Source organism: Dama dama, chromosome 3 (genome assembly GCF_033118175.1).
Source record: "Dama dama isolate Ldn47 chromosome 3, ASM3311817v1, whole genome shotgun sequence".
Classification (NCBI taxonomy): Eukaryota; Metazoa; Chordata; class Mammalia; order Artiodactyla; family Cervidae; genus Dama; species Dama dama.
The window spans coordinates 28488188-28512243 of NC_083683.1; the positions used below are offsets into that span (position 1 = coordinate 28488188).

General features: G+C 37.7%; 2 protein-coding genes across 7 annotated transcripts in view; one reads left to right on the plus strand and one right to left on the minus strand.

The window, feature by feature from the left end:
* The window catches only part of ACSS3 (acyl-CoA synthetase short chain family member 3), a 166167-nt gene extending 156410 nt beyond the window's left edge, over positions 1-9757 (plus strand). Inside the window, exons 14-16 of the mRNA XM_061125269.1 lie at positions 6611-6710; positions 6796-6971; positions 8106-9757. Of these exons, the coding sequence (XP_060981252.1) occupies positions 6611-6710; positions 6796-6971; positions 8106-8174 (345 nt within the window). The 3' untranslated portion in view covers positions 8175-9757. The remainder of the gene's footprint in view (positions 1-6610; positions 6711-6795; positions 6972-8105) is intronic.
* Positions 9758-10385: 628 nt separating this feature from the next.
* The window catches only part of PPFIA2 (PTPRF interacting protein alpha 2), a 329308-nt gene continuing 315637 nt past the window's right edge, over positions 10386-24056 (minus strand). For 4 of the 6 annotated variants that reach the window (XM_061125256.1, XM_061125246.1, XM_061125237.1 and 1 more), the window contains 4 exons: positions 19187-19362; positions 18039-18107; positions 15949-16108; positions 12527-14757 (listed from right to left, as the gene is read on the minus strand). In XM_061125256.1, the coding sequence (XP_060981239.1) occupies positions 14699-14757; positions 15949-16108; positions 18039-18107; positions 19187-19362 (464 nt within the window). In that variant the 3' untranslated portion in view covers positions 12527-14698. Of the gene's footprint in view, positions 12496-12526; positions 14758-15948; positions 16109-18038; positions 18108-19186; positions 19363-24056 lie in introns of those variants that run through there. The other 2 variants (XM_061125227.1, XM_061125217.1) reach the window with 2 other exon arrangements.

Here is a 24056-nt window from a genome sequence, read left to right on the forward strand (position 1 = left end):
CGGACCTGCGTCTCCTGTATTACAGGCGAATTCTTTACCACTGAGCCACCAGGGAAGCCCCACCATAAGAAAAGAGAATTCTAGGATGGCTTTTAGAAATTTAAGAGGACATTATTCTTGCAGATCTCAATGCATGCCTTCTATAGATATTAAGTAATAAGCAAATCTGTTTTGAACAGTTGATCTTTGAAAGCCTAGCATCTAGCTGGACAGTAGGGACTTTTGGTGGAAGTTCAGGGTATTCTTAAAAAAGTTGTGTTCTGAACCTAGTTCAGGTCTTGTGAGCCCAAATTACTAGGAGTCAGTGTGGTCCTTCTGCTTAGCTCTCTTTTATTTTTGAGAGCAGATCTTTTCATGCAAAGACATCTGCAGGGAGCAAATTGGGCTCCCTGATTTCATTCTTTTGCTTGTAACTTAAGTTTTAGTTTGTTAAAGAATCCTAGGAGTATCCTTGGGAACTTGGAAATCTGGTATTAAAATACTGTATTTAAAGCCTAGCGCTTCCCTAGTGGCTCAGACGGTAACGAATCTGCCTGCCATTCAGGAGACCCAGGTTTGATCCTTGGGTCCAGAGGATCCCCTGGAGAAGGGAATGACTACCCACTCCAGTATTCTTGCCTGGAGGATCCCATGGGGAGAGAAGCCTGGCGGGCTACAGTCCATGGAATCACAGAGTTGGACATGACCCAGCGACTAACACTCACTTTCAAAGCCTAGGGGAGCATTCACATAAAATTTGCCCTTTCTTCTGATCACACTGTCACTGTTTGTTTTTCCAAGTTAGCTATTTTGTTTGCTATTTTAGGAATGATTTCATCAAGATTGGATACATTTCTATAAAGGATGCATTCAACAAAGATGCCATGCAATTTCATTTCCACCCAATATTAAAGGAATATTGATTTAAATAGTTGTGAAATTGCTGAATATTTTTCTAGGCACTGATGTGAATATTGATGAAGATGTGGAAGCTGACAGTTTTCTAGATCACTTCAGTATCAGAGCAAAGAAAACAATATTCCTCCTTTTCCTACTGCAGAGACAATCTTCCACTGAAGAGTGGCTCCTTGCATCTTACCAGGGTGCTTGATTTAAACTAATTTTTCTAAAATTATCTAAAGCATAATTGAGAAACCTGTGTAATTTAGCCAACTAAAACCCTAAAATTCATTAAAATTTACACAAAAATGGCAGTACCCCAGAAACAAAGAAAGACCATTTGTTACCATAGCATTTATGTGCTCACCTTGGGCGAAACAATCACCTTTTAAATTGTATCGCATTTTGGGTACTGGAGTGCCAGATCACTACAGATGCTTCATGGATTTTATATGGAGGGAATATATGAATGTGGCTTTTGATTTTTCCCCCTCTTTAGGACATTTGGTTGGCTTCTGTCTCTTAAATGTTGCCAAGACATATTTTGATGCTTTTCTTTTTAACGAGTCAGTTGTTGAAATCATTATTTGGCATGCAAATACTGTTTGTGGAGCCAGCATAGAAAGCTGCCTCCTGCCTGTATGGCATCTTTTTAGCACTGATAGATTAATATAATGTTTTATCCACTATAATGAACTTTATTTACCGATGATGTGGAATTCTGGAAAACGACATGTTTGTCACAGATTTTTAAGACTTTGTCCTCAGTCTGCAAAAACAGGACGCTTTGATACTACAATTGTGTTATATATTACTTCTGATTTTAAAATACTCTCAGCCCTTATAGAAAAACCAGTCAGCATTTTCCCATCCTATTCTAAAAACACTGCAACTGAGGATGGAAATTAAAATAACAAGGTGAAATAATAGCACATTAGAAGTTTTTGTTGTTCAGTTCAGTTAGAATCACAGTCATACTGGATAGGTGACAAAATATCTGGATGTATAATTTTTTAAACAGTGATTTAAACTAAAACTTTAAAAACTCAGGTATAGAAGCACCAGTGAACACTTCAGTAAGTGAGTTTTTGACAATTAAAACTCTGGCTAGCTAGGTTAAATTATTTTTCTCTATTGACGAAGGGAGTCTTAAATTGGGATGAATGTCTTCAATTGAACCTAGCAAGTCAGTGTCCTCCGTGCTATCGAGAGGGTATTGTCTTCCATGATCGGCGACTGTCAATACGAACTGCCCAAACAAAACTCTCGCAGTAAAATGTGTCTCTACTCTTAACATATGGACTGAAAACTAAATAAGACCTTAACAAATGGGAAAGCTGTTAGAAACATTTTCAGAGTTCATGCTGAAGCGGTGAGAGAAGGTGGTATTTTATCATCTGCATAGTGTGTTTTGCAGAAGCTTTTGAGTCTGTACCAACTGAAGGAGAGGGTGTGGACACATTTACCTTAGCAATGAAGTTAATAAAACAATAGTGTAAAAATCATTTATTTAACTCATACTATCCAGAGCACTGTAGGAGTTAAAAACTATATGGATGGCAAGCCTCACCACTGAATTATCTCACAATTGATGCTAGTGATAGGATATGGGAAATGCTGATTTGCATGCTTAATTAGGGGCAGTGTGTAACAGTCCACTGGGCTTGTATCAAACATTCTAGCAGTTCATCGAGGCTTCTAGGAGTATGGAGAAGAGAAAGCTCATTTTTGGCTTGGACTAATTTTTAACTTTTTTCTGTGGAAAGTTAGGGATTTTTAGTGGCATGTCAAGTTTTGTTGGTTCTTCTCTTCCCTCTCTGAATGTAACTTTTTAATTGAGTTTGTCAGCCTTTCCTTCTTCATACAGTCATTAGATATCAGAGTTCTTTTAGGCTTTTGCCCTTTTTTCTCCCTTCTTTGTCCCCAAATAATCTCATCCATGTCCATAGCTTTCATGATCATTAATTGCATTCAGATACACATTTTAAGGTAAAGACTCTCTTCAGACCCAACTGCCTCAACTTGGATATCTTTAAAAGTACTTCAGATGGAATATTTCCAAGACTTAACACATGATTTTTCCTCCCAAGCTTAGCCCTCCACTAGCATTTTCTGGCTTAGAAAATGACACCAGCTATTCAAGCCAAAGCCACAGAATCGTCTTTAACCCCTCTGACTTCTTGCTTCATATCCCATTTATCATCAAATTTTGTCCATTTTACCTCTAAAAAAACCCTGGATCTTTTTATACCCCCTCCTATGACCTCAGCCTACTCTTACAGCCTCTCTGGGGTCTGCCCTGTGTAAACTATGGCGCCCCCACTCAACACCCTTTGTTTATTCTTCACGATGAGACCAAAGTAAGTCTGTGTTTTTCAGAATCCATGCTGAAGTGAAAGAAGCCAATCGGTAAAGGCTACGTATTGTACGGTTCCAAATATATTAATGTTCCGGATAAGAACTTTAGAGACAGTAAAAAAGATCAGCGGTTGCCAGGAGTTATAGAGAAGTGAGGGATGAAGAGGCGGAACATGGGATTTTTAGGGCAGTGAATGTACTCAGTAGGATACTGTAATCATGGCTATGTGGCATAAAACCCACGAAGTGTACACCAAGCCCGATGTCAGCTCTGGAGTGGGGTGATAGTGGTGTTGGTGTTGGCTCCCCCCCTGTAATGACTGAACTGCTCTGGTGAGGGATTTTGCTGACGAGGAGGTTGTGTGTAAATGGGAAAGGAGATACATGGGAACTCAGGACTTTCTGCTCAGTTTTGCTATGCATCTAAAACTATTCTGAAAAAAACCAAAGTCTTTTAAAAATCCATTCTGATCTTGCATAGCCTCCTTACCTCCTGAAAGTGCTTTACCACCTTCCAAAGCTACTAAAGGGAAACCCCACTGGCTCAGAAAAGAGCCCGCCTGCAATGCAGGAGACTCGGGGGACAGGGGTTTGATCCCTAGGACAGGAAGATCCCCTGGAGGAGGGCATGGCAACCCATGCCTGGGCAACCCCATGGACAGAGGAACCTGGAGGGCTACAGTGCCAGGGGTTGCAAAGAGTCAGAGGTGAATGAACACAGACAATGCTACTAAAATAAGAAAATCCTTCCCAGGCACAGCCCTTTTCCTGCCTCTGTAGCTGCGTTTCCTCTCCCACCATCCTCACTTTTGCTCTAGGCTTTCCAGAGACCAAACTGCTGACATCCACCAGGTCATCGAAAAAGCAAGAGAGTTCCAGAAAAACATCTACTTCTGCTTTACTGACTATGCCAAAGCCTTTGACTGTGTGCATCACAACAAACTGTGGAAAATTCTGAAAGAGATGGGAATACCAGACCACCTGACCCACCTCTTGAGAAACCTGTATGCAGGTCAGGAGGCAACAGTTAGAACTGGACATGGAACAACAGACTGGTTCCATATAGGGAAAGGAGTACATCAAGGCTGTATATTGTCACCCTGCTTATTTAACTTATATGCAGAGTACATCATGAGAAACGCTGGTCCGGAAGAAGCACAAGCTGGAATCAAGATTGCCGGGAGAAATATCAATAACCTCAGATATGCAGATGACACCACCGTTATGGCAGAAAGTGAAGAGGAACTAAAGAGCTTCTTGATGAAGGTGAAAGAGGAGAGTGAAAAAGTTGGCTTAAAGCTCAACATTCAGAAAACTAAGATCATGGCATCCAGTCCCATCACTTCATGGCAAATAGGTGGGGAAACAATGGAAACAGTGTCAGACTATTTTTTTGAGCTCCAAAATCACTGCAGATGGTGACTGCAGCCATGAAATTAAAAGATGCTTGCTCCTTGGAAGAAAAACTGTGACCAACCTAGACAGCATGTTAAAAAGCAGAGATATTACTTTGCCAACAGAGGTCCATCTAGTCAAAGCCTTGGTTTTTCCAGTGGTCATGTATGGATGTGAGAGTTGGACTATAAAGAAACCTGAGCACCGAAGAATTGATGCTTTTGAACTGTGGTGTTGGAGAAGACTCTTGAGAGTCCCTTGGACTGCAAGGAGATCCAACCAGTCCATCCTAAAGGAGATCAGTCCTGAATACTGATTGAAAGACTGATGCTAAAGCTGAAACTCCATTACTTTGGCCACCTGATGTGAAGAGATGACTCATTTGAAAAGACCCTGATGCTGGGAAAGATTGAAGGCGGGAGGAGAAGGGGTTGACAGAGGATGAGATGGTTGGATGGCATCACCGACTCAGTGGACTTGAATCTGAGTAAACTCCGGAGTTGGTGATGGACAGGGATGCCTGGCGTGCTGCAGTTCATGGGGTCGCAAAGAGTCGGACATGACTAGGTGACTGAACTGAACTGAACTTCCAGCCACACTCATCTCCTTTATATTTGAATGGTACATGCCCAGCGCTTCCCTTGGGCTTTAGCCCCGCCATCCTCTTGGTCTAATCACCCTGCCTGCTCAGTTGCTTGGTCTTGTCCAGCTCTTTGTGATCCCATGGGCTGTAGCCCCCAGGTGCCTCTGTCCTGCGATTTCCCATGCAAGAATCCTGGATTGGGTTGCCATTCCCTTCTCGGGGGATCTTCCTGACCCAGGGATTGAACCCAGTTCTCCTCCTTCTTCTGCATTGGCATGAGGGGTTCTTTACCACTAGCGCCACCTGGGAAGCCTTCCTTTCTAAACTGCAAGTAGTATTAAGACAGTACCCAGCCTATTTTTGCTCACCACCAAGCCTACTGCAATATAGGGGGTTAGAGGTTAGGAGGTATTCGTAAATGTTTGCTGAAGAAAGAATGCGAACTGCCACACCAACCCTTGGTTACAAGTTTGCTTACTGTTTTCTCCAGCCATTGAGGGTTTGGAGTCACTGAAATGTATATCACACAACTCATCTAGGAGAGAAGCCCTATAGATGTAGTGAGTGTGGGAAAACCTTCCTTGAAAACTCAGCCTTCGATGGGCACCAGTCGCTTCCCACAGGGGAGAAGTCGTAAGAAATGTATATTAATCTCATGGAAAAGAAGTTTTTGAACATTCATTTTTAAAGGTCCCATCACAGCAGAATTTTTTTTTTTTTTTTAATCCTGAGCGCCTGTATTTCATGTGGTTACTCTATTCTGTGGGTTCTCATGATTCCAGATAGAAATTGCTTTACTCTTTACGGCGTTTAGAGTTTGTGCTGGGTTTTGTCACTCAGTTGAGTCCAACTCTTTGCAACCCCATGGACTGTAGCCCACCAGGCTCCTCTGTCCATGGGGATTCTTCAGGCAAGAATACTGGAGTAGGTTGCCACTTCTTGGAAAATCCTCTCTGGATAGGTGGGCACTCAAGAAGAGAAATAAAGTCACTGTTTATTCATGATTTGGGGTTCTTCTGGTAGCCAGCCCTAAAGTCAAATCGCCATAAGGCCACCTGTTTTCCAAGGCCCATTGCAATTTGTTCCCAAGTGGTATCCATTGCATAGTTTCCCTGACTTCATTAATAAACTGAGATGAAGAAATCATTCCCTTACTTTCCAGGTAAGCTAAAGCAATTTGTCTTAATTACTGCCAGTCTTTAGTGAGTGACTACATGGGGATCTTAACCATTCACCTCAGTCATAAAGATATGAATAGTGAATTGATAGTCATTTTCACAGAGACAGCTCTGGGTTTTTAAGTTCCCTGTCACATATTTTTTTCCCCAATTGAAATTATATATACTGCATATATATGTGTATAGATATCTAAATGAATGCTTTTTTAAATTACAGTCTATCCTTTCCCTTGGCATTGTGGCCGACTGTGCTGTTGTTGGGAAGGAAGATTCTTTGAAAGGTCATATCCCATTAGCCCTCTGTGTGTTGAAGAAAGGTAAGTTGTCTTTGTCCTCCCTGACTGTTTGGGCCCTGAATGATTAAGGTTAATTCAGAGCTTACCATCTGAACTTTCTCCCTAGATATAAATACAACAGAGGAACAAGTTTTAGAAGAAATTGTGAAACACGTTAGACAGAGCATTGGTCCCGTGGCTGCTTTTCGGAAAGCGGTGTTTGTCAAACAGTTACCCAAAACCAGATCTGGCAAAATTCCCCGCTCAGCTCTCTCTGCCCTTGTCAATGGCAAGCCATATAAGGTAAATTATCAAGGATGTTTAGTGCTTCATTCTGAAATGTTTTCCCCCATTTCTTTTGTGTCAACAAAACTCTTTAAATGGTTCTCAATCATGAATTATATTCCTAAAAAATAGTAAAGTTAAGGAGGAGATTGCATAGCCATTCTGTCTGTAGGAATGAGGTTTTGGAGGAAACACGTTAAGATCATATTCTTTGATTATAAGAACCAGTATGTGAAATATTTTTTAATTAAAAAATTTTTATTTTTTAAGTAAAAATATTTAAAATATTTTTATTATTTAATAAAATATTAGTGAATATGTCAGTTAATTTCAAACAAACTTGTGGAAACTCAGTCTTATTAAATTAAGGATAAATTTTGCTTCATTGCAGTCGATAGTAACTTAGTGAGAAAGCAAACACTTGAGACTGGTTATAGATATTTTAACAGTTCTAACTTGATATATATGCTCATTATCTTTCCTGCTTTGAGTGAAAATTATTTTAGGGTATTTAAGCTGATTCAAGCATATGCATTCTTTTAATTTAGCACATTATATATGCATAGATATACATATTTTTAATCATAAAAATTTTGTAAAAAGTGATACAACAATAAAGAGTGGTTGTATGGGCAAAGCAAAAAAAAAAAAAAAAATCTTTCTATGGAGGCTCATTGAAAGACTGATAAAGAAAGTGCCATTTAGGACTGAAAACAGACATGACTGAGCGACCAGGCACAGTGCATGTAGGACTGACAGTTTTCTAACTGAACCGTTTATTTTACTGTTAAAATGTGAATCACTCCGTCATTTCGACTCTTTGCCACTGCATGGACTGTAGCCCAGCAGGCTCTCATGTCCATGGGATTCTCCAGGGAAGAATCCCACTCCAGGGAGTGGGTTGCCATTCCCTTCTTCAGGGGATCTTCCTGACCCAGGGATCGAGCCCAGGTCTCCTGCTTTGCAGGCAGATTCTTTACTGTCCAAGCCACCAGGGAAGCCATTTTAAAATATTAGGTTCAAGTTTGCTGTTTTTGAACCTTTCCATGTGTATATGATAATACGGAATACAAAATTGCATTGAACTGCTTAACTGTATAGAGAGTGGCAGGGGTTCATGAAAGCACTTTCATCGGACTCTAATCTTTCTAGGTGTCTCCTACAATTGAAGATCCTGGAATTTTTGGGCACATAGAAGACATGCTGAAGCAGGCTTCATGACTTTTTTTCTTCTTTTTTGAGTCACTTTTCTAATTGGAGTAAGTTTTTAGAATTACTTCCCAGAAATAAATATTGAAATAGAAATAACATGCAAACTGAAATGTAAATTGTAGGGCTTAGTCTAAAAAAATGTACTTGAAGACTGGTAAGACCTGTGCATTCTGTCTGAGCCCAGTGAGCACTGTCAGCAGTTGCCTGGACCATACTCATTATATAGATTTTCCAGAACTTCCATTTAAGAAAAATATACCCAATGTGTGATTTTTATAAATTGTAACCCCCACCCCCCACCAAAAAAATGACACTAATATCGAGCCTCTTCCTGAAATTAGGACTCTGCAGCTTTGATCCAAGACCTAAACCTCAAGTTGAAGTCAGAAAACAGTTATTATTTTCTTATAGAAGTTCTGATTATCTTTGAATATTCTTGAGATGCCCACAGGCTTGGTTATTTTAAATGGGTGAAATGGGAAGTTCCAGATAAGCATTGAGACAGGATTTTCTAGGTAGGAGAATTTGTCTCCTCACACATCCTGAGGGAACGCTGGGTACAAAGGTGCAGCTCTCTTCAGCCCTGTGTCCTTAGTCAAGGGCGGTCACAGGCCTGGTAGACAGCAGAGAGGTCGGTTAATCCAATCCAATCTCTTCTTAGTCATGCAGATGAGGCCTCTCTGCAGCCCCTCTTACCCTTTCAGGTTCAGAGTTGACTATATGCTTTGTAATGATCTCAACTTCTTTTGGAAAAAAGGAAATGATGTAGAAATGGGTAAACTGTCAAGGAAAGCTCTTAAGGAAGAAATGTAAAATTTTTTACATTGTACATATGCTAAAGACCAGGAGGAGTTTTAAGAGAAACCAAAATTCCAGATTTTATGTGAAATCTCTCATTTTAAAATAACTCACTGAAAAAAAGTTGTCACATCCAAAGCACATCTTTCTATTTAAACTTTTGTAAAATTATTGAGCATTAAAAAATAACTAGAAATGAGTCTTTGTGCCAATTAACCAGAGTATATACAGATAATTAAATATTTGGTTTACTTAGGGTTCTACATGGTTATCAGTTGTTAAAGAATACATTCAAACTAAAAAAAAAAGAAAAGAAAAGCCATACCTATTGGGTCTTTGACAGTTCTCAAAGTATTCCTCAATCTTTCAGTCCATCAGTAACGTTATTTTAAGAGCAATTGTCCTAACATAAAAGTCTGGTAACATATGAAGAAATATATATGAGAGACAATAGGTGAGCTTATTTACTTGTTTGTTCCATAAAAATTGCTTACAAATTGTATGAAGACATTCTGAAAATGTTATGAGTTTTTGGATCATACACTATAAAACAAATGGCTTCTCAAAGTAAATTGTCATTTGCTAAAATTGACTTTTTGATTGTTACCCCTGAAAAAATATATTCATCTAATTGTTCCCTTTATTTTAGAAGCCTGAACTAAACTGATTAGATAGATATTCAATTTATAATTTGAAGCTGTTAGGTTCCTTAAACTGTCTCTTCTCTTCGGTACGTTTTATCTATTGTCACAACTGTAATCTTAACAAATAATACACTTTTTAATGTCTTAGCATTAAGATGTATTGCCTTGTTTTTCATATAAAATTCAGTTAATTTGAAATGGCACGTTCTTTATTAGTTCATTTGTGAGGTATAAGCTCAGGCAGATCCAAGAATTGTGTAAAGATTGTCTTTGATCCTCTTGCACATTTTTCCTGGAGAAGACACTTCAGCAAGCAGGCTTGAGTTATTTTCCCATTGAGTGGGATTGGAAAACATTGCACAAGACCGGGCAAGTAATGTTTTCTTGTATCTGGTTGAGGAAATTGATCTCCTTCGCAGGGTCAGAGAAAGTACTGTTATTCTCACAAGACTGAATGTGGGGCAAGAAAGATACAGTCATCAGATTGCTTAAATATTGAAGGAAAAAAAGGAATTTTCTATCTTAATACTGACTATAAGGTACTTTCACTTGATAGTATTTAAAATACTTTGAATTAAATGTGTCTTTAAAAATAACACTAATGTTACTAAAAAATGTAATTTGCTGAAATAAATTCTGTATGATCTTCTTTTGTCATTTCATAGAATGTTTTTACTGTAAGGTATTAGAAAAATTAAAATGTAAGTATTTAAAAATCTATAGAAAAGTGCCAATTAATGAAGCTAGTTTGCTTTTTAAAATGTACTAAGTATATATAAATGAGAGCTGTTTTACATTTAAGAAGCAGTTTTATTTATAGGAATTATACTTGCAAAAGTTCTGATTATTAAAAACATAAAAATTCATGATGATGGTGGTTAAAAGCAAGAAAACCAAGGTTCTAAGCTTAATCAATTAATTGGGTTTTAGAATCTGACACAAATGATCTTATACACTGAAGAATATTTTATGGGTTTTTTTTTTATGGGTTTTGAGGTAAGTAACTGGATCTCTTATATCTCTGTATATTAGAGTCTATTCTGAATGATTAATATGTCTTGCTAGGTGATCTCTAAAGGGGAAAAACTATTACACAATTAAGTCATGCATAACAGTAGATACAAATCTAGTTTGTTATTATGATACCATAATTTCTATGTTATATTTCATTTCTATAAGTCAAGATCCCCATATTCAGATGAACTCTTTCCCGTTTCTAATCAAGCAGCATTTTTAGAAAATTTAAAATCACTTTCATGAGCAAGTTTAGTGCACCCTCTTGTGGCAGCCTCACTTTTGTAGATAAATATTAGATTGAGAATCACTGAAAAGAATGATTTTCATTATAGTTTGAGTAAGTCTTTATATGTGACTAGAAAACAAAGCTTAAACAGAGAACTGGAAGTACTTTTTTTATTGACAATGGAGAGGTTTTCTGTTACCATTACCTTTTGACTGAGTCTGTTAAACAAAAATCGACATCCAAACAAATGTAATGTACGTGCAAACATAGCAAATTAAATACAAAAAAAAAAGAATTACTAATGACAGGTCTTGCTCTTAATAAGATCAAGCAGCAGAAAATCAGCAGTTAGATAAATGATATTATTAAATAGATTTTACTTTGAAATCTCCCATATAAACAAAGAATAAACAACAGTTAACACCACCAAATAAAGCCACAGGGAAGAGATTACTCTTCTATACTTTTATACACTATATATGTTAATCATTCTGTCTTTCAGTTATTTCCTCTGATAAGACTGACTTCAGGGAAGTCCCAACAAGGCCTTCTGGGCTAAAAGCTTATAACATTAGACATGAGTCTGGCTAATGCCCTGTTACATTGACAAAAAGGAAGGGTTTCTGGGGATTTTGTTTTTTCCAGTGGAGATGACCTCAGACTCTGCAGTGGTTGACAGTCACTGAACAGTGCTTCTGGCTGGCGGTTCAGGATATTTGGATGAACATGTGGTTCTTAGTAAAGAAGGTTTTTGTTCCTTGGTCCACAGGTAACAAGAGAAGATAATGTTTTTTCTTTATAAATTTTTTTTAAATAATTGCTTTGATTCTTGTAAACAGTTTGGCTTTGTTTTGTATTGAAAAGGAGATCGAGCCATCACAGTGCTATTTCTAAAGATATAGGACATCCCTGATTGCCTTTAAAGGTCTATTTTTGGCTCCAGTTCCAGGTTAAATCATTCTTTTTTACATGATCAGAGGCAGGTTTTCAGCTTTAAGGATTGACAGACTTGAAGGAGAACCATGTGGAAGCATGAAGCGTGCTTCCAGGAAACATACCGATTTGACTGTTACAATTCAAAAACTATAAAAATGGTGGAATGGTAAAATACAAACAGTACTTGGAATTGTCAAATGTTTGCACTCAAGACTCCATGAACCATATATTTTATTTTTTAAAAAATCATATTTATATCCATTTACATAAGACTTACACATTTAAAAAGAAATACATACACAGTAATACATAAAGGCCTAGTATATTACAATAAAACATGAAAAAACAAGTGGCTCCATTTCATAAAAGCATCTGTTGTACAGAATTTATGATGTGGATGATGCTTATTATTCAAATGACTTAAGCATTTTCTTATAGTTGTAGTAAACTAATCAAACTTAATATCTGACTCCCCCCAAAATCACATTTCAGTGAATGAACCATTACTTGTGATTATTTCCTTAGAATTCAGTCTTCACAAAGGTCTTCACTGCTGTCTTCGTAGACGGTAGTGCACTTTTAGGCAGAGTAGACTGAAAAGACGGCATCTAAAATGTGTAATGGACATTAGTTTACTGAAAGATCCCAGACTGGAAAAGCTCCCTCTGCTATTCTTGGTGCACTTCCATGCATCTTGCCCACTTTTGTCCTAAGAGATAATGAGTAGGGGGTTATCTTGGGGCTAACCAATAGCTGTATGTAATTAATATTTGCTCCTAATTTTGTGCAGGCAAGCTTCAAAAATAAGATGTGCTCAACTTCATGGAAAGTATGGCAGTTAAGACAAAGATATTCAGAGAAAATGTCAGCAGTCCTTTTTGAAAAATGTACGGCTTGCTCATTAATACACTGAGCTGACCTATTCCATGGAAGAGATCTCTAGTCTAACTTCTATATGGTCTTCAAAAGACACTGTTGTTTAATAGTGACAAAAATATAGTGATCATCAGTGACATAAAGAATCTGGGTCAGTGATGTGTCATCACAGATTCTTTCCAGTCATAATAAGGAAAAGATCACAATTACTATCCCAGCACAAGAAAAATATTAACATTGGATTGGCCAAAAAGTTCATTTAGGCTTTTCCATCCATAAGGTTTTGTGGGGGCTTCCTAGGTGGCGCTAGTGGTAAGGAACACTCCTGCCAGTGCAGGAGACAGAAGAGATGTGGACCTGATCCCTGGGTCACGAAAATTCCCCTGGAGTAGGGGAAAACGACAGCCTGCTCCAGTATCCTTGCCCGGAAAATTCCAGGGACAGAGGAGCCTGGAAGGTTACAGTCTATGGGACCACAAAGTCGGATGTGACTGAGTGCATGCAGATGTACATACACTTACATAAGATCTTACGGAAAAAGCAGGATGAACTTTTTGGCCAACCCAATATCTTCTGAATTACATAATGACAAAAGTGCTGACAGTTCCTCAAAATAGAAAGTGGTGTCCCGGATTAATTTACTGGAAATAAATATGTTTATCCCATTTAATGGTAAAAGCTAGGAAATAAGGACTAGAATGCCATGCACAAAATACGGATTGCAAATAGTTAAAGAGTAGTTCTACCCATCAGTTAAGAGCTAAGAAGCAAGCAGTACTCAGTATATTAAATAGTCATTTGTAAATCTGTGATGTATTCAGTTCCTTGTAAATTATTATATTATGTGTAGAAACTATTATAAATGGTATTTTGGAAAACCTCATTTAGCCAAATTATTAATTGTATACTGTAATGAAATTTTTAATGTTAGGGTTTTACATTCTGAAATTAAATCTCTTATCTGAAAGCTTTTGTTTTATCATCAGCAGCTTCAAATAGTGACCCAAATAAGGCAGCGTACCAGCTCCTCTATTAGGCCCCAAAGACCATCAGTAAACCGGGTGGAGCTTTTAGTTCAAGGCAATGAATAAACAGCACAAGATGAGCTGTTCCTCTCCCCATTCCTGTGCACACATTTGTTTCTAAATATTGCCCTAAAAAATATTTTCCCAAAATATTGATCCATATCCATGGTAGACTATTTTAGTAGAGTTGTAGATTAAAAAATGTCTTTGACATTTATATTCTAGGAAAACTCAGTTTTACTAGGACTGTTCTTTAATGAAACTTTGGAAGTAGGTTCCATCAACTAGTATTTCTCCAAGTACAAATACCTTATATCTTAATGATTATACAGCACGGTTTTCTATTCTGTCCACCATTGTTATAAAGTTATTTCACTTTGTTCCTATGCTGTACATCTGATATACTTAAAATTCCTATATATTTCAACAAATATAAATCATTTTGATGAAAAACAACATACCAGAAATTCAATTTTCTCAGTTATATTTTTGTTTTTTAATATGAAATCACCTCCATGTCATTTGCCTGTCTCTGCTACTATTTTGACTCTGGATACCTACTAGAATACTGTTTGCCTATTTCAGCTTCCCCTATATAAAATACTCACTTAATAGTGTCTTATTCTGTAAATGCCAAACTCTCATCAATCAAATGCTATGTGCATCAATATAAAATGCTCCTAAAAAGTAGAAGCCAGGGTGGTAGCAACGCATCGATGTGAAATAAGATAGTGACAGGCCTCCAATAGAGAGGTCTTAAACCATAGCAGACAGAGAGTGACAGAAAATCCTAGATTAAGAGTTACATTATGAAGAGGCCTTTGTACTCTCTAGAAATTCAAAGGGGTTATTATTTCACTTCTGTACTGCTAGGCCCTACCAAAGAGAGCATCATGTATATTTCTAGTCTATGTAGATTCCTTTTTTTTTTTGTTTGTTTTGGCAGTTTGTTTTTGTCAGCCAACGAAAACTACTCACAGCAAGTCAGTGCTGCCTCCTTTGAGTGGCTTGTCAACATGAGTATGTACGAACAGTGGAGTTGTCTAACCTCTGCAGTCTTGATGAAGCAACTGCAAATGGAGAAAAGGGCTTTAGAGGGACTCAGGTGATGAAGTACAAATTTTCAGATGAGAAAGGTTTACTTTCCCTGCATAAAGGGATCTGGACATATTAATAGATCTTCTTTCTCTCAGACAGAAGCCACTCATGTTCCTTTTCTTGAGACCAAGCTACTAATGAAAATGTATTCCAGTGTGATTCATCTGAGCTTTCAAGTTGTGTATTCCTCCTAAGATGAAGTCTGTTAATAGGAACGGTTCCCTTGGGTGCTCCTGTTTTTGAAGCAAAGATTGCTCTTGGAGAATGCAGTATGATGGATTTTCTTCCCCTCCCATATTGAAAAGCTTCTACACTCATTTTAATCATATTAACTTCCTCATGAACTTTGATATTGTATTCCATAATAGTAACACGTTAGAAGAAATGTAGACCAAAACTCATGGCTTATACTAGAACTAATTTTAAGGGCCATGATAACTATCACCTTGAAAAGAAATAATGATTTATAGGTGGTTTTCTCAATAAAAGAGAGTGGGACTTTTTTGTTCAGTGCCTACCAAACAGACAAAACTTTGTGACTACAATTTCAGGGTTGTCTCTCTCCTCCAGATTGGCTGTTTTCCTTTGTGAAATATATAACACAAGTCTAATGTCCACAGAAGGAAATACTAATTGGGAAATTACTGTCGGTTTTGTGTTTGTTTAATTCTCTTCTCATGGTTGTGCTTGTTTATTTAAGGCCTTCTGCCTTGGTCAGAGATGAAAATATCTGATGAGTCCAAGTTTTTAAGATGAAATATAAAACTTTGCAATATTCAAGCATGTAGGGCAACCGTGGAGTTAATTTCCATTTATTAAGGACAGTTAGTCCAAATCCAAACTCTAAACAAATTATTTACTTGGTGAATAGAAGAGTAAAGAAACACAAATCATGCAGATGTTTTTCTTCCTAGATGTGGACATTAGCCAAAATTGTCCTTTTTAGGATTTAATTTTAAATTATTTTTTAAATGTGAATAAAGTGCTGTGAGTTCATGCATTAGCAATTTACAAAAGAGAATAGTCTGATGAAAGCAAAGCAAACTTCAAGCAAAGCAAACCAACTTAAGAGTCAATTTCAGAAAGCTGTGCAAGATCAGAGAATAATAGCATTTGCTAAACAAGCGTTTTACTTTATAAGCAGAAATGCAAAACTACTGTACCATCCGTTGTCATTTTCCTCGACTGCCCAGACGTTGTAGTTAACCTGAATCCAGCCGGCAGTGTTTCTGAGGACCCGGGCATCATGCTGATTCCATGTACTTCACGGGGAGGAAACTGCCTTCTCCAGGTTGACCCACGCCTGAAATTCTTGTCCTCACTCTGCCAGTACAGAGTTATAATTTGATGTAATGAAAACAAGTAAACTAGTCCAGGTGCTTAAAACCGTGTGCTTAGAAACATGTAACAGAAAGTTAATGAGAACGATAAGCAACAACATCACAGGAAAAGGTTTCCATGAGAGGATATTAAAAGATACACTCTCTAATCTCAAATGAGGATGTGCTCTCACTGGCATCTATAGACGCCCATGAGATTATTTCAGTGGGATATGAATAATCAGCTTCTCTCAGAAACAAGTCTGTTCTGGCTCTAGCTAAGTTGTTTAGACATTTTTGTTCACATTCAAAGAATAAAACCAAAATCAAGCATAGTAACAAACAGAACACTAAAACAAGAGACTAGAGGTTTTGAATGATAAAGTCATGTGCTGCTCTTAAGAAAAAGAGGCAGCATATTTTAAGGGCAGATAGTCATGTTCCATTTAGGCTTTTCAGCTTGTCCATTATTTTCAAGAAGCAACACTAGAACCCACATAGACATGTACCTCGGCCTAGACATCTACTTCACGTCAGTCTGTGTTTTAGACTCTAACAATATAACAGATCTTTAACAATTTTTATTAAAATTCCTTTTCTAACTTTTACGTAAGGATAATTGTATTTTAAACTGTGTATGGGTTTATGTACACTCTTTTTGTTTCAACAATTAAGAATAAAGATTAAAAGCAGATACAACCTATTTTGTACACAATATATAAACAGCATGGTCCTACTATATAGCACAGGAAACTATATACAATATCCTATAATAAACCATAATGGAAAAATATTATGAAAAGAATTGATGTAGAACTGAATCACTTTGTTGTATACCAGAAACCACAACATTGTAGATTAGCTATACTTAAATACATTTTTTTAAAAAAGAATAAGGATTGAAAATATTATCCAACAAATTATAAAATTAAAGTCAGTTAAATATCAACTGGCTTTTAAACATAATAAATATTATCCTAACTGGACAAGAGTAAGAATTTTAGGAAGCTAGCTGAGGTTCAGACTGTAGAACTTCCTCTAACCTCTAACCTCAAACCTCTAATCTCCTCCACAAAGCTTGAGTTTTATAAAACCAAGATCATGTTCCCTGCCCATTTGAATGTGGTATTACTGTGCCATTTTTAAGAATTGCTGGGTTCACTCACAAAGCTATTGTAATCAGCTTTTCTTTGCAGCCAAGAAACACCTGCATTTTGCAACACATAATTATGCATCTCTGTATTTTCCACCTCATACTCAGATTTTCCTCCCCATTTCTTCCAGAAAGATCCTTGAAAACCTCAAAAGGACTATTAAAATCCACAGTTCATCAGTGCAGAGTGTGATAAAGTCCCCTGTATTCCTTCATCTCAGGAGGCTACTTACCTGTTTACTATTTTCAAATCATTTAAACATGCATATACTATGCATAGAGATTCTCATACTCAATATAGTTTTCAACTCCTATGACTGTTAAAATGTTACTCATGTTTTTAAGGAAAACACAATAACGATATCTAAAATAAAGCTTCCCATTTATTGAAAGCAACTTTTCTGTTTCTTTAAATATCCTAAAATTTCCTGTGAAGATAAACTGGTGTTTAGAAATAAGCATGTTCCTTATTAAAAAGCTGAATTTATCAGGATGTGTGTTACCATTACTTATAATTTAAAAAATGTTGCTCAACAGTATTTTGCTGTTACAACCCATGAAAAATGGCTGATTCTGAATTATTTCTTACTATATCTAACTGCTGATATGATAATACTTATGAATCCACAAAGTTCTTTTCCAAATCAAATGAATAACAAATATCTAAGTGGAGGAAATTCTAGACTCCGTCTATACAAGCATCTGGTTAACTTGAGCAGTGGTCCTTGAAAGCCATCTTGCTTGCACTAAGGCCCCTTTTGAGTGACAGACAAGGACTTACTTCATCCAGGCGCCGTTCGGTTCCCAGAGCCAGGAGGTTATTGTATTCCCTTTCAAGAATCTGCCTTGCCTGTTGACATCCAATTACAGTTACCATCACTGAAGGCACATTTTATTGGAAAAATCATAGCGATTATATTTACCTCAGAAAACAACCTAATTCCCTGTTTTATTTACAAGGGTCTTATTTTTTCGGTCCTCCCTGTATAAGCCATTGTAAATTTTAACTGTAAGCACAAGGAAGGGCGATTTTCTTTAGTCTGTGGACAGCAGACATATAGCCTCACACAAACATCTGAGGTAAAGGGGTTTGACCTCACTTATTACTTTTTCTAATTGAATCCTTGATGTAAACTTTGAAATGCACAAAAATGAACTGGAAAGTAAAGTCAGACTGCCGTATTTTTATCAAATCTACGCAGATAGTTCTCAAATCTGACCAAGGATCATCATTTGGGGAGACTAGATAATTAGGATTTCTGTGCCCTCTCTCTTGATATCTGATTTCTTAGGCCTGTGATGTAGATTGCAGATTTTCTTTTAAATTTTTAAGGAGCTCCCGTCATTCAAGTAATTACCCAGACTTGGGAATCAATGGCAACAAGCAAAGCCGCTTGTCTAAATAATTCAGACATGTGAATAGAAATGACTGGCCCAGAGAGAGGCAGAGACTAAAGGCCATCTGTCAGGGCCATTGCGTGGGGGAATCTGGCATTCAGGTGGGAGGGTGGACCACATAACTTCTAAATCCTGTGCTGCTTCATTTTATGATTTTGTTTTGGCTAGAAATCCAGTAGCTTAAAATTAAAGCTCCAGTGACATATTTCAAAGGTTGAGCTAACTCCCTTAAGAATCATGAATACACAGCCAACATTTTTTTTTTTCCCTAAGAGTTTACTTTGTCCTTATATACAGCTTCCGTGGTGGCTCATCTGGTAAAGAATCCACCTGCAATGAGGGAGACTTGGGTTCGATCCCTGGGTTGGGAAGATTCCCTGGAGAAGGGAACGGCTACCCACTCCAGTATTCTGGCCTGGAGAACTCCATGGACAGGACAGTCCATGGGGTCGCAAAAAGTTGGACATAACGGAGTGACATTCACTTTCACTTATATCAGCTAGGACACAACTACAGCACGGAGGGGCTTGCCTGGGTGTTCTGTGTTGGAATCTGTAGCAATAAAGCTAAGCTGCTGTAGTCAAAGTTCTCATCCAGGGCTATAAGGGAGCCGTGCACACCGCTTTCAAGAATATTATTTGCATATTCTCGAAGTCCAATTGCTTGTATCCAGCGAATAACACGATCATTGCTCCACACCAACACATCTAGGAAAAGAGGTGCAATATTTTAGGCTTCGGTATTTTGCATAATAAATAAAAAACTGCTAACTAAAATGAGTCATGGGCGTCTGGCCAGATCATTTATGCTAACTTCTTTATATACTTCCTAAGGCACCTAGCACCCTTGTGCTACATGTATTTACTCTTCTAATAACTATACTTTTAGCCTAGAAAAATTTTGTCATTTTAAGAGTGCTTGTTATCACTGAAATGAGAGCATTTCCATCACATGGAACATAATGTCTCAAAGCATTTCTTGTTTTCATTCTCGAGCTCTCGGGGTCTGTCTGAAGTTCAGTGCTTTTACCACCAGATGGGGACATTTCTTGATCATCTGAGTCAAATTCACCCATTCCAATCCATTTTAGTTCACTGATTCCTAAAATGTCGATGTTCACTCTTGCCTTCTCCTGTTTGACCACTTCCAATTTACCTTGATTCATGGGCCTAACATCCCAGGTTCCTATGCAATATTGCTCTTTACAGCATCAGACTTTACTTCCATCACCAGTCACATCCACAACTGGGTGTTGTTTTTGCTTTGGCTCCATCTCTTCATTCTTTCTGGAGTTATTTTTCCACTGATCTCCAGTAGCATATTGGGCACCTACTGACCTGGAGAGTTCATCTTTCAGTGTCCTATCTTTTTGTCTTTTCATACTGTTCATGGGGATCTCAAGGCAAGAATACTGAAGTGGTTTGCCATTTCCTTCTCCAGTGGACATCGTTTTGTCAGAACTCTCCACCATGACCTGTCCATCTTGGGTGGCCCTACATGGCATGGCTCCTAGTTTCATTGAGTTAGACAAGGCTGTGGTCCATGTGATGGGATTGGTTAGTTTTCTGTGATTGTGGTTTTCATTCTGTCTGCCCTCTGATGGAGAAAGATAAGAGGCTTATGGAAGCTTCCTGATGGGAGGCAGGGACTGAGGGGAAAACTGGCTCTTGTTCTTATGGGCAGGGCCATGCTCAGTAAAGCTTTAATCCAATTTTCTGTTGATGGGTGGGGCTGTGTTCCCTCCCTGTTGTTTGACCTGAGGCCAGACTATGGGGGAGGTAGTGAAGATAATGGGACTTCCTTCCAAAGGTCCCATGCACACACTGCTACACTCATTAAGAAGAGGTGGTAAGAATACACAGAAGAACTCTACAAAAAAGATCTTCATGACCCAGATAACCACAATGGTGTGATCACTCACCTAGAGCCAGACATCCTAGAATGCAAAGTCAAGTGGGCCTTATGAAACATCACTATGAACAAAGCTAGTGGAGGTAATGGAATGCCAGTTGAGCTATTTCACATCCTAAAAGATGAGTCTGTGAAACTGCTACACTCAATATGTCAGCAAATTTGGAAAACTCAGCAGTGGCCACAGGACTGGAAAAGGTCAATTTTCATTCCAATCCCAAAGAAAGGCAATGCCAAAGAATTCAAACTATTGCACAATTGCACTCATCTCACACCGTAGCAAAGTAATGCTCAAAATTCTCCAAGTCAGACTTCAATAGTACGTGAACTGTGAACTTCCAGATGTTCAAGCTGGATTTAGAGAAGGTAGAGGAACCAGAGATCAAATTGCCAACATCCACTGGATCACTGAAAAAGCAAGAGAATTCCAGAAAAAACATCTATTTCTGCTTTATTGACTATGCCAAAGACTTTGACTCTGTGGATCACAACAAACTGTGGAAAATTCTGAAAGAGATGGGAATACCAGACCACCTGACCCACCTCTTGAGAAACCTGTATGCAGGTCAGGAAGCAACAGTTAGAACTGGACATGGAATAACAGACTGGTTCCAAATCGGGAAAGAAATACATCAAGGCTGCATATCGTCACTCTACTTATTTAACTTATATGCAGAGTACATCATGAGAAACGCTGGGCTGGATGAAGCACAAGCTGGAATCAAGATTGCCAGGAGAAACATCAATAACCTCAGATAAGCAGATGACACCACCCTATAGCAGAAAGTGAAGAAGAACTAAAGGGCCTCTTGATGAAAGTGAAAGAGCAGAGTGAAAAAGTTGGCTTAAAGCTCAACATTCAGAAAACAGATCATGGCATCTGGTCCTATCACTTCATGGCAAATAGATGGGGAAACAATGGAAACAGTGAGAGACTTTATTTTCTTGGGCTCCAAATCACTGCAGATGGTGATTACAGCCATGAACTTAAAAGCTGCTTGCTCCTTGGAAGAAAAACTGTGACCAACCTAGACGGCATATTAAAAAGCAGAGACATTACTTTGCCATCAAAGGTCAACAAAGTCAAAGCTATGGTTTTTTCCAGTAGTCATGTATGGATGTGAGAGCTGGACTATAAAGAAAGCTGAGCATCAAAGAATTTATGCTTTTGAATTGTGGTGTTGGAGAAGACTCTTGAGAGTCCCTCAGACTGCAAGGAGATCCAGTCTATCCTAAAGGAAATCAGTCCTGAATATTCATTGTAAGGACTGATGCTAAAGCTGAAACGCCAATACTTTGGCCACTTGATGTGAAAAACTGACTCACTAGAAAAGATCCCGATGCTGGGAAAGATTGAGGGCAGGAGCAGAAAGGGACGACAGAGGATGAGATGGCTGGATGGCATCACTGACTTGATGGACAAGAGTTTGAGTAAGCTCCGGGAGTTGGTGATGGACAGGAAAGCCGCGGCATGCTGCAGTCCAGTGGTTCGCCAAGAGTCGGACACGACTGAGTGGCTGAATTTACTGAACTGGGGACATTTCTTATTTGTGTCATTATACAGCTCTTCTGTCAAGACAGCAAGATGAGAATTTAATATTGTTCTTCATCAGAGTGGTTTTCAAACTACTACCTAATTATTACATAGACTGGAAGAAATTCTTTTTTCATCTGAAGCAATAAGTCAGAATAAGATAGAACAGACATTGAATAGTTTAATACTTACACTGCTATTTTGTCAACCCACTATTTCTCAGTTACATATTAATCCAAAAATCAATGACTCTCAAGTCATAACTTTTTTTTTCCTTTTAGGTTGAAAAGCAGTATTTTACTGAGGTATAAAATACTTTGAATTTTATTTTCTAAAATTAAAACCTTTAAAGAAAAATATTAGGTACACCTTTATTTGGACCAAAACATATCAAAGTATCAAAAGTATCAAAACATATCAAAAGTTTTATTTTTTCCTCATTTCCTTTCATTATGAGTGACAGAATACTATATAAAAACCATCAAAATAGTCAGAAGTACCAGAATGTTTCACTGAAAAAAAAAAGAATTTTTAAGAACTTAGGGAAAATGAGGCGGGGGGGGGGGGGCGGGGAGGGAGTTTTTCTCAATCCTGTAGAAAGGGAAATGAAGCCCATAGTTTACTAGTGCAATAAAAGTAAGCTTTCCTTAATTTTTAAATTTTTTTTCTTTTCGAGTGAAATTTATACCTTATCCACAAAATGTATAAAGAATACTTTGGGAACTGCTTATTTCCCAAATTATCTGCAAAAATCTTAATATTATTTTCTTTTTAATATGTATGTGGGGTATTTATACATTAATTTCAAAAACATTATACTAATTCGTCCTAATACATTAATTAATAACCAATTTAAGATTTCTTGTGTAATATTAAAGCAGTAATACCTCAGCACCAGGCCTTCATGTTGTTTCTCAGTCACTATCCTCACTCCAACGGTAACTAATATTCTGACTGTTCTCACCACAGATTAGATTTGTCTGACTTCTTAGCTTTTTATAAATGAAATCATGCACCATGTATTTTTGTGTTTGTGTCTTTCACTCAATATATGGTTCACCCATGCTATGGTTATTTTCATTGCTATTTAATATTCCATTATATGATTATGCCATGATGGATCCACTCTACTGTTGATGGAAATGTGGGTTCTACTGTGGGTTAAGAATAGAGCTGCTTTGAACACTCTTATTTATGTATTTTGGTGTATATTGTGAATATACATATATAGCTATTGAGTAGCAAATGATAGAATTGATGTTATATACATACATTTAATGTTAGCAGATATTGCTAAATAAATACCCACTCTCACAATTTAAAACCCCCAGTGCTGCAGGCTTACCTCTCAACACATTTCTCTTTTTCTCAAAATCATGACCTCTCAAGGCTTGGGTGTCTTAGTTGCTTTCTGCTGCCTTCAAACATCTGTTTATTGATTGACCTAGTTTTTCTACTTGTTCATGGTTGAAGATTGATCTGATTGAATGTATTCCATTTATAGTCAGAAGTAGAAATTCCTCAGATTAGTTTGTATTCTTTTTGTCTCTGCCAATCCATGGTGATGGTAAAGTATTTGCATATGAATCTGGAAGGCATAGCTACTTCACATAATTCTCCTTAACTCCTATTGTGGCTTGAACAATCTTATTTCAGAACAAAGGCCCTAAGATTCTCTTGGATTTGGTTTAATGAGAAACCTGTGAGGAAAGACTCAAAATGCCCACTTTTCAGAATCGCTTTACTATATCTTGCTCCAGCCCAGGCAGAATGAATTTCTTCAGGAAGTAGGTGTTTACTGTCTCAGAATTCTAGCTCTTTCTTTCCCCATGTCTTCATCAAAGCAAAGGACTTCAGTAATAATCTTTACTATCTAAGGACATTTTATACTATGTATATTCACTGGGTTTCCCTGGGTCAGTCCTAAAGTATATGCATTCCTCTGTGTTCATTAAC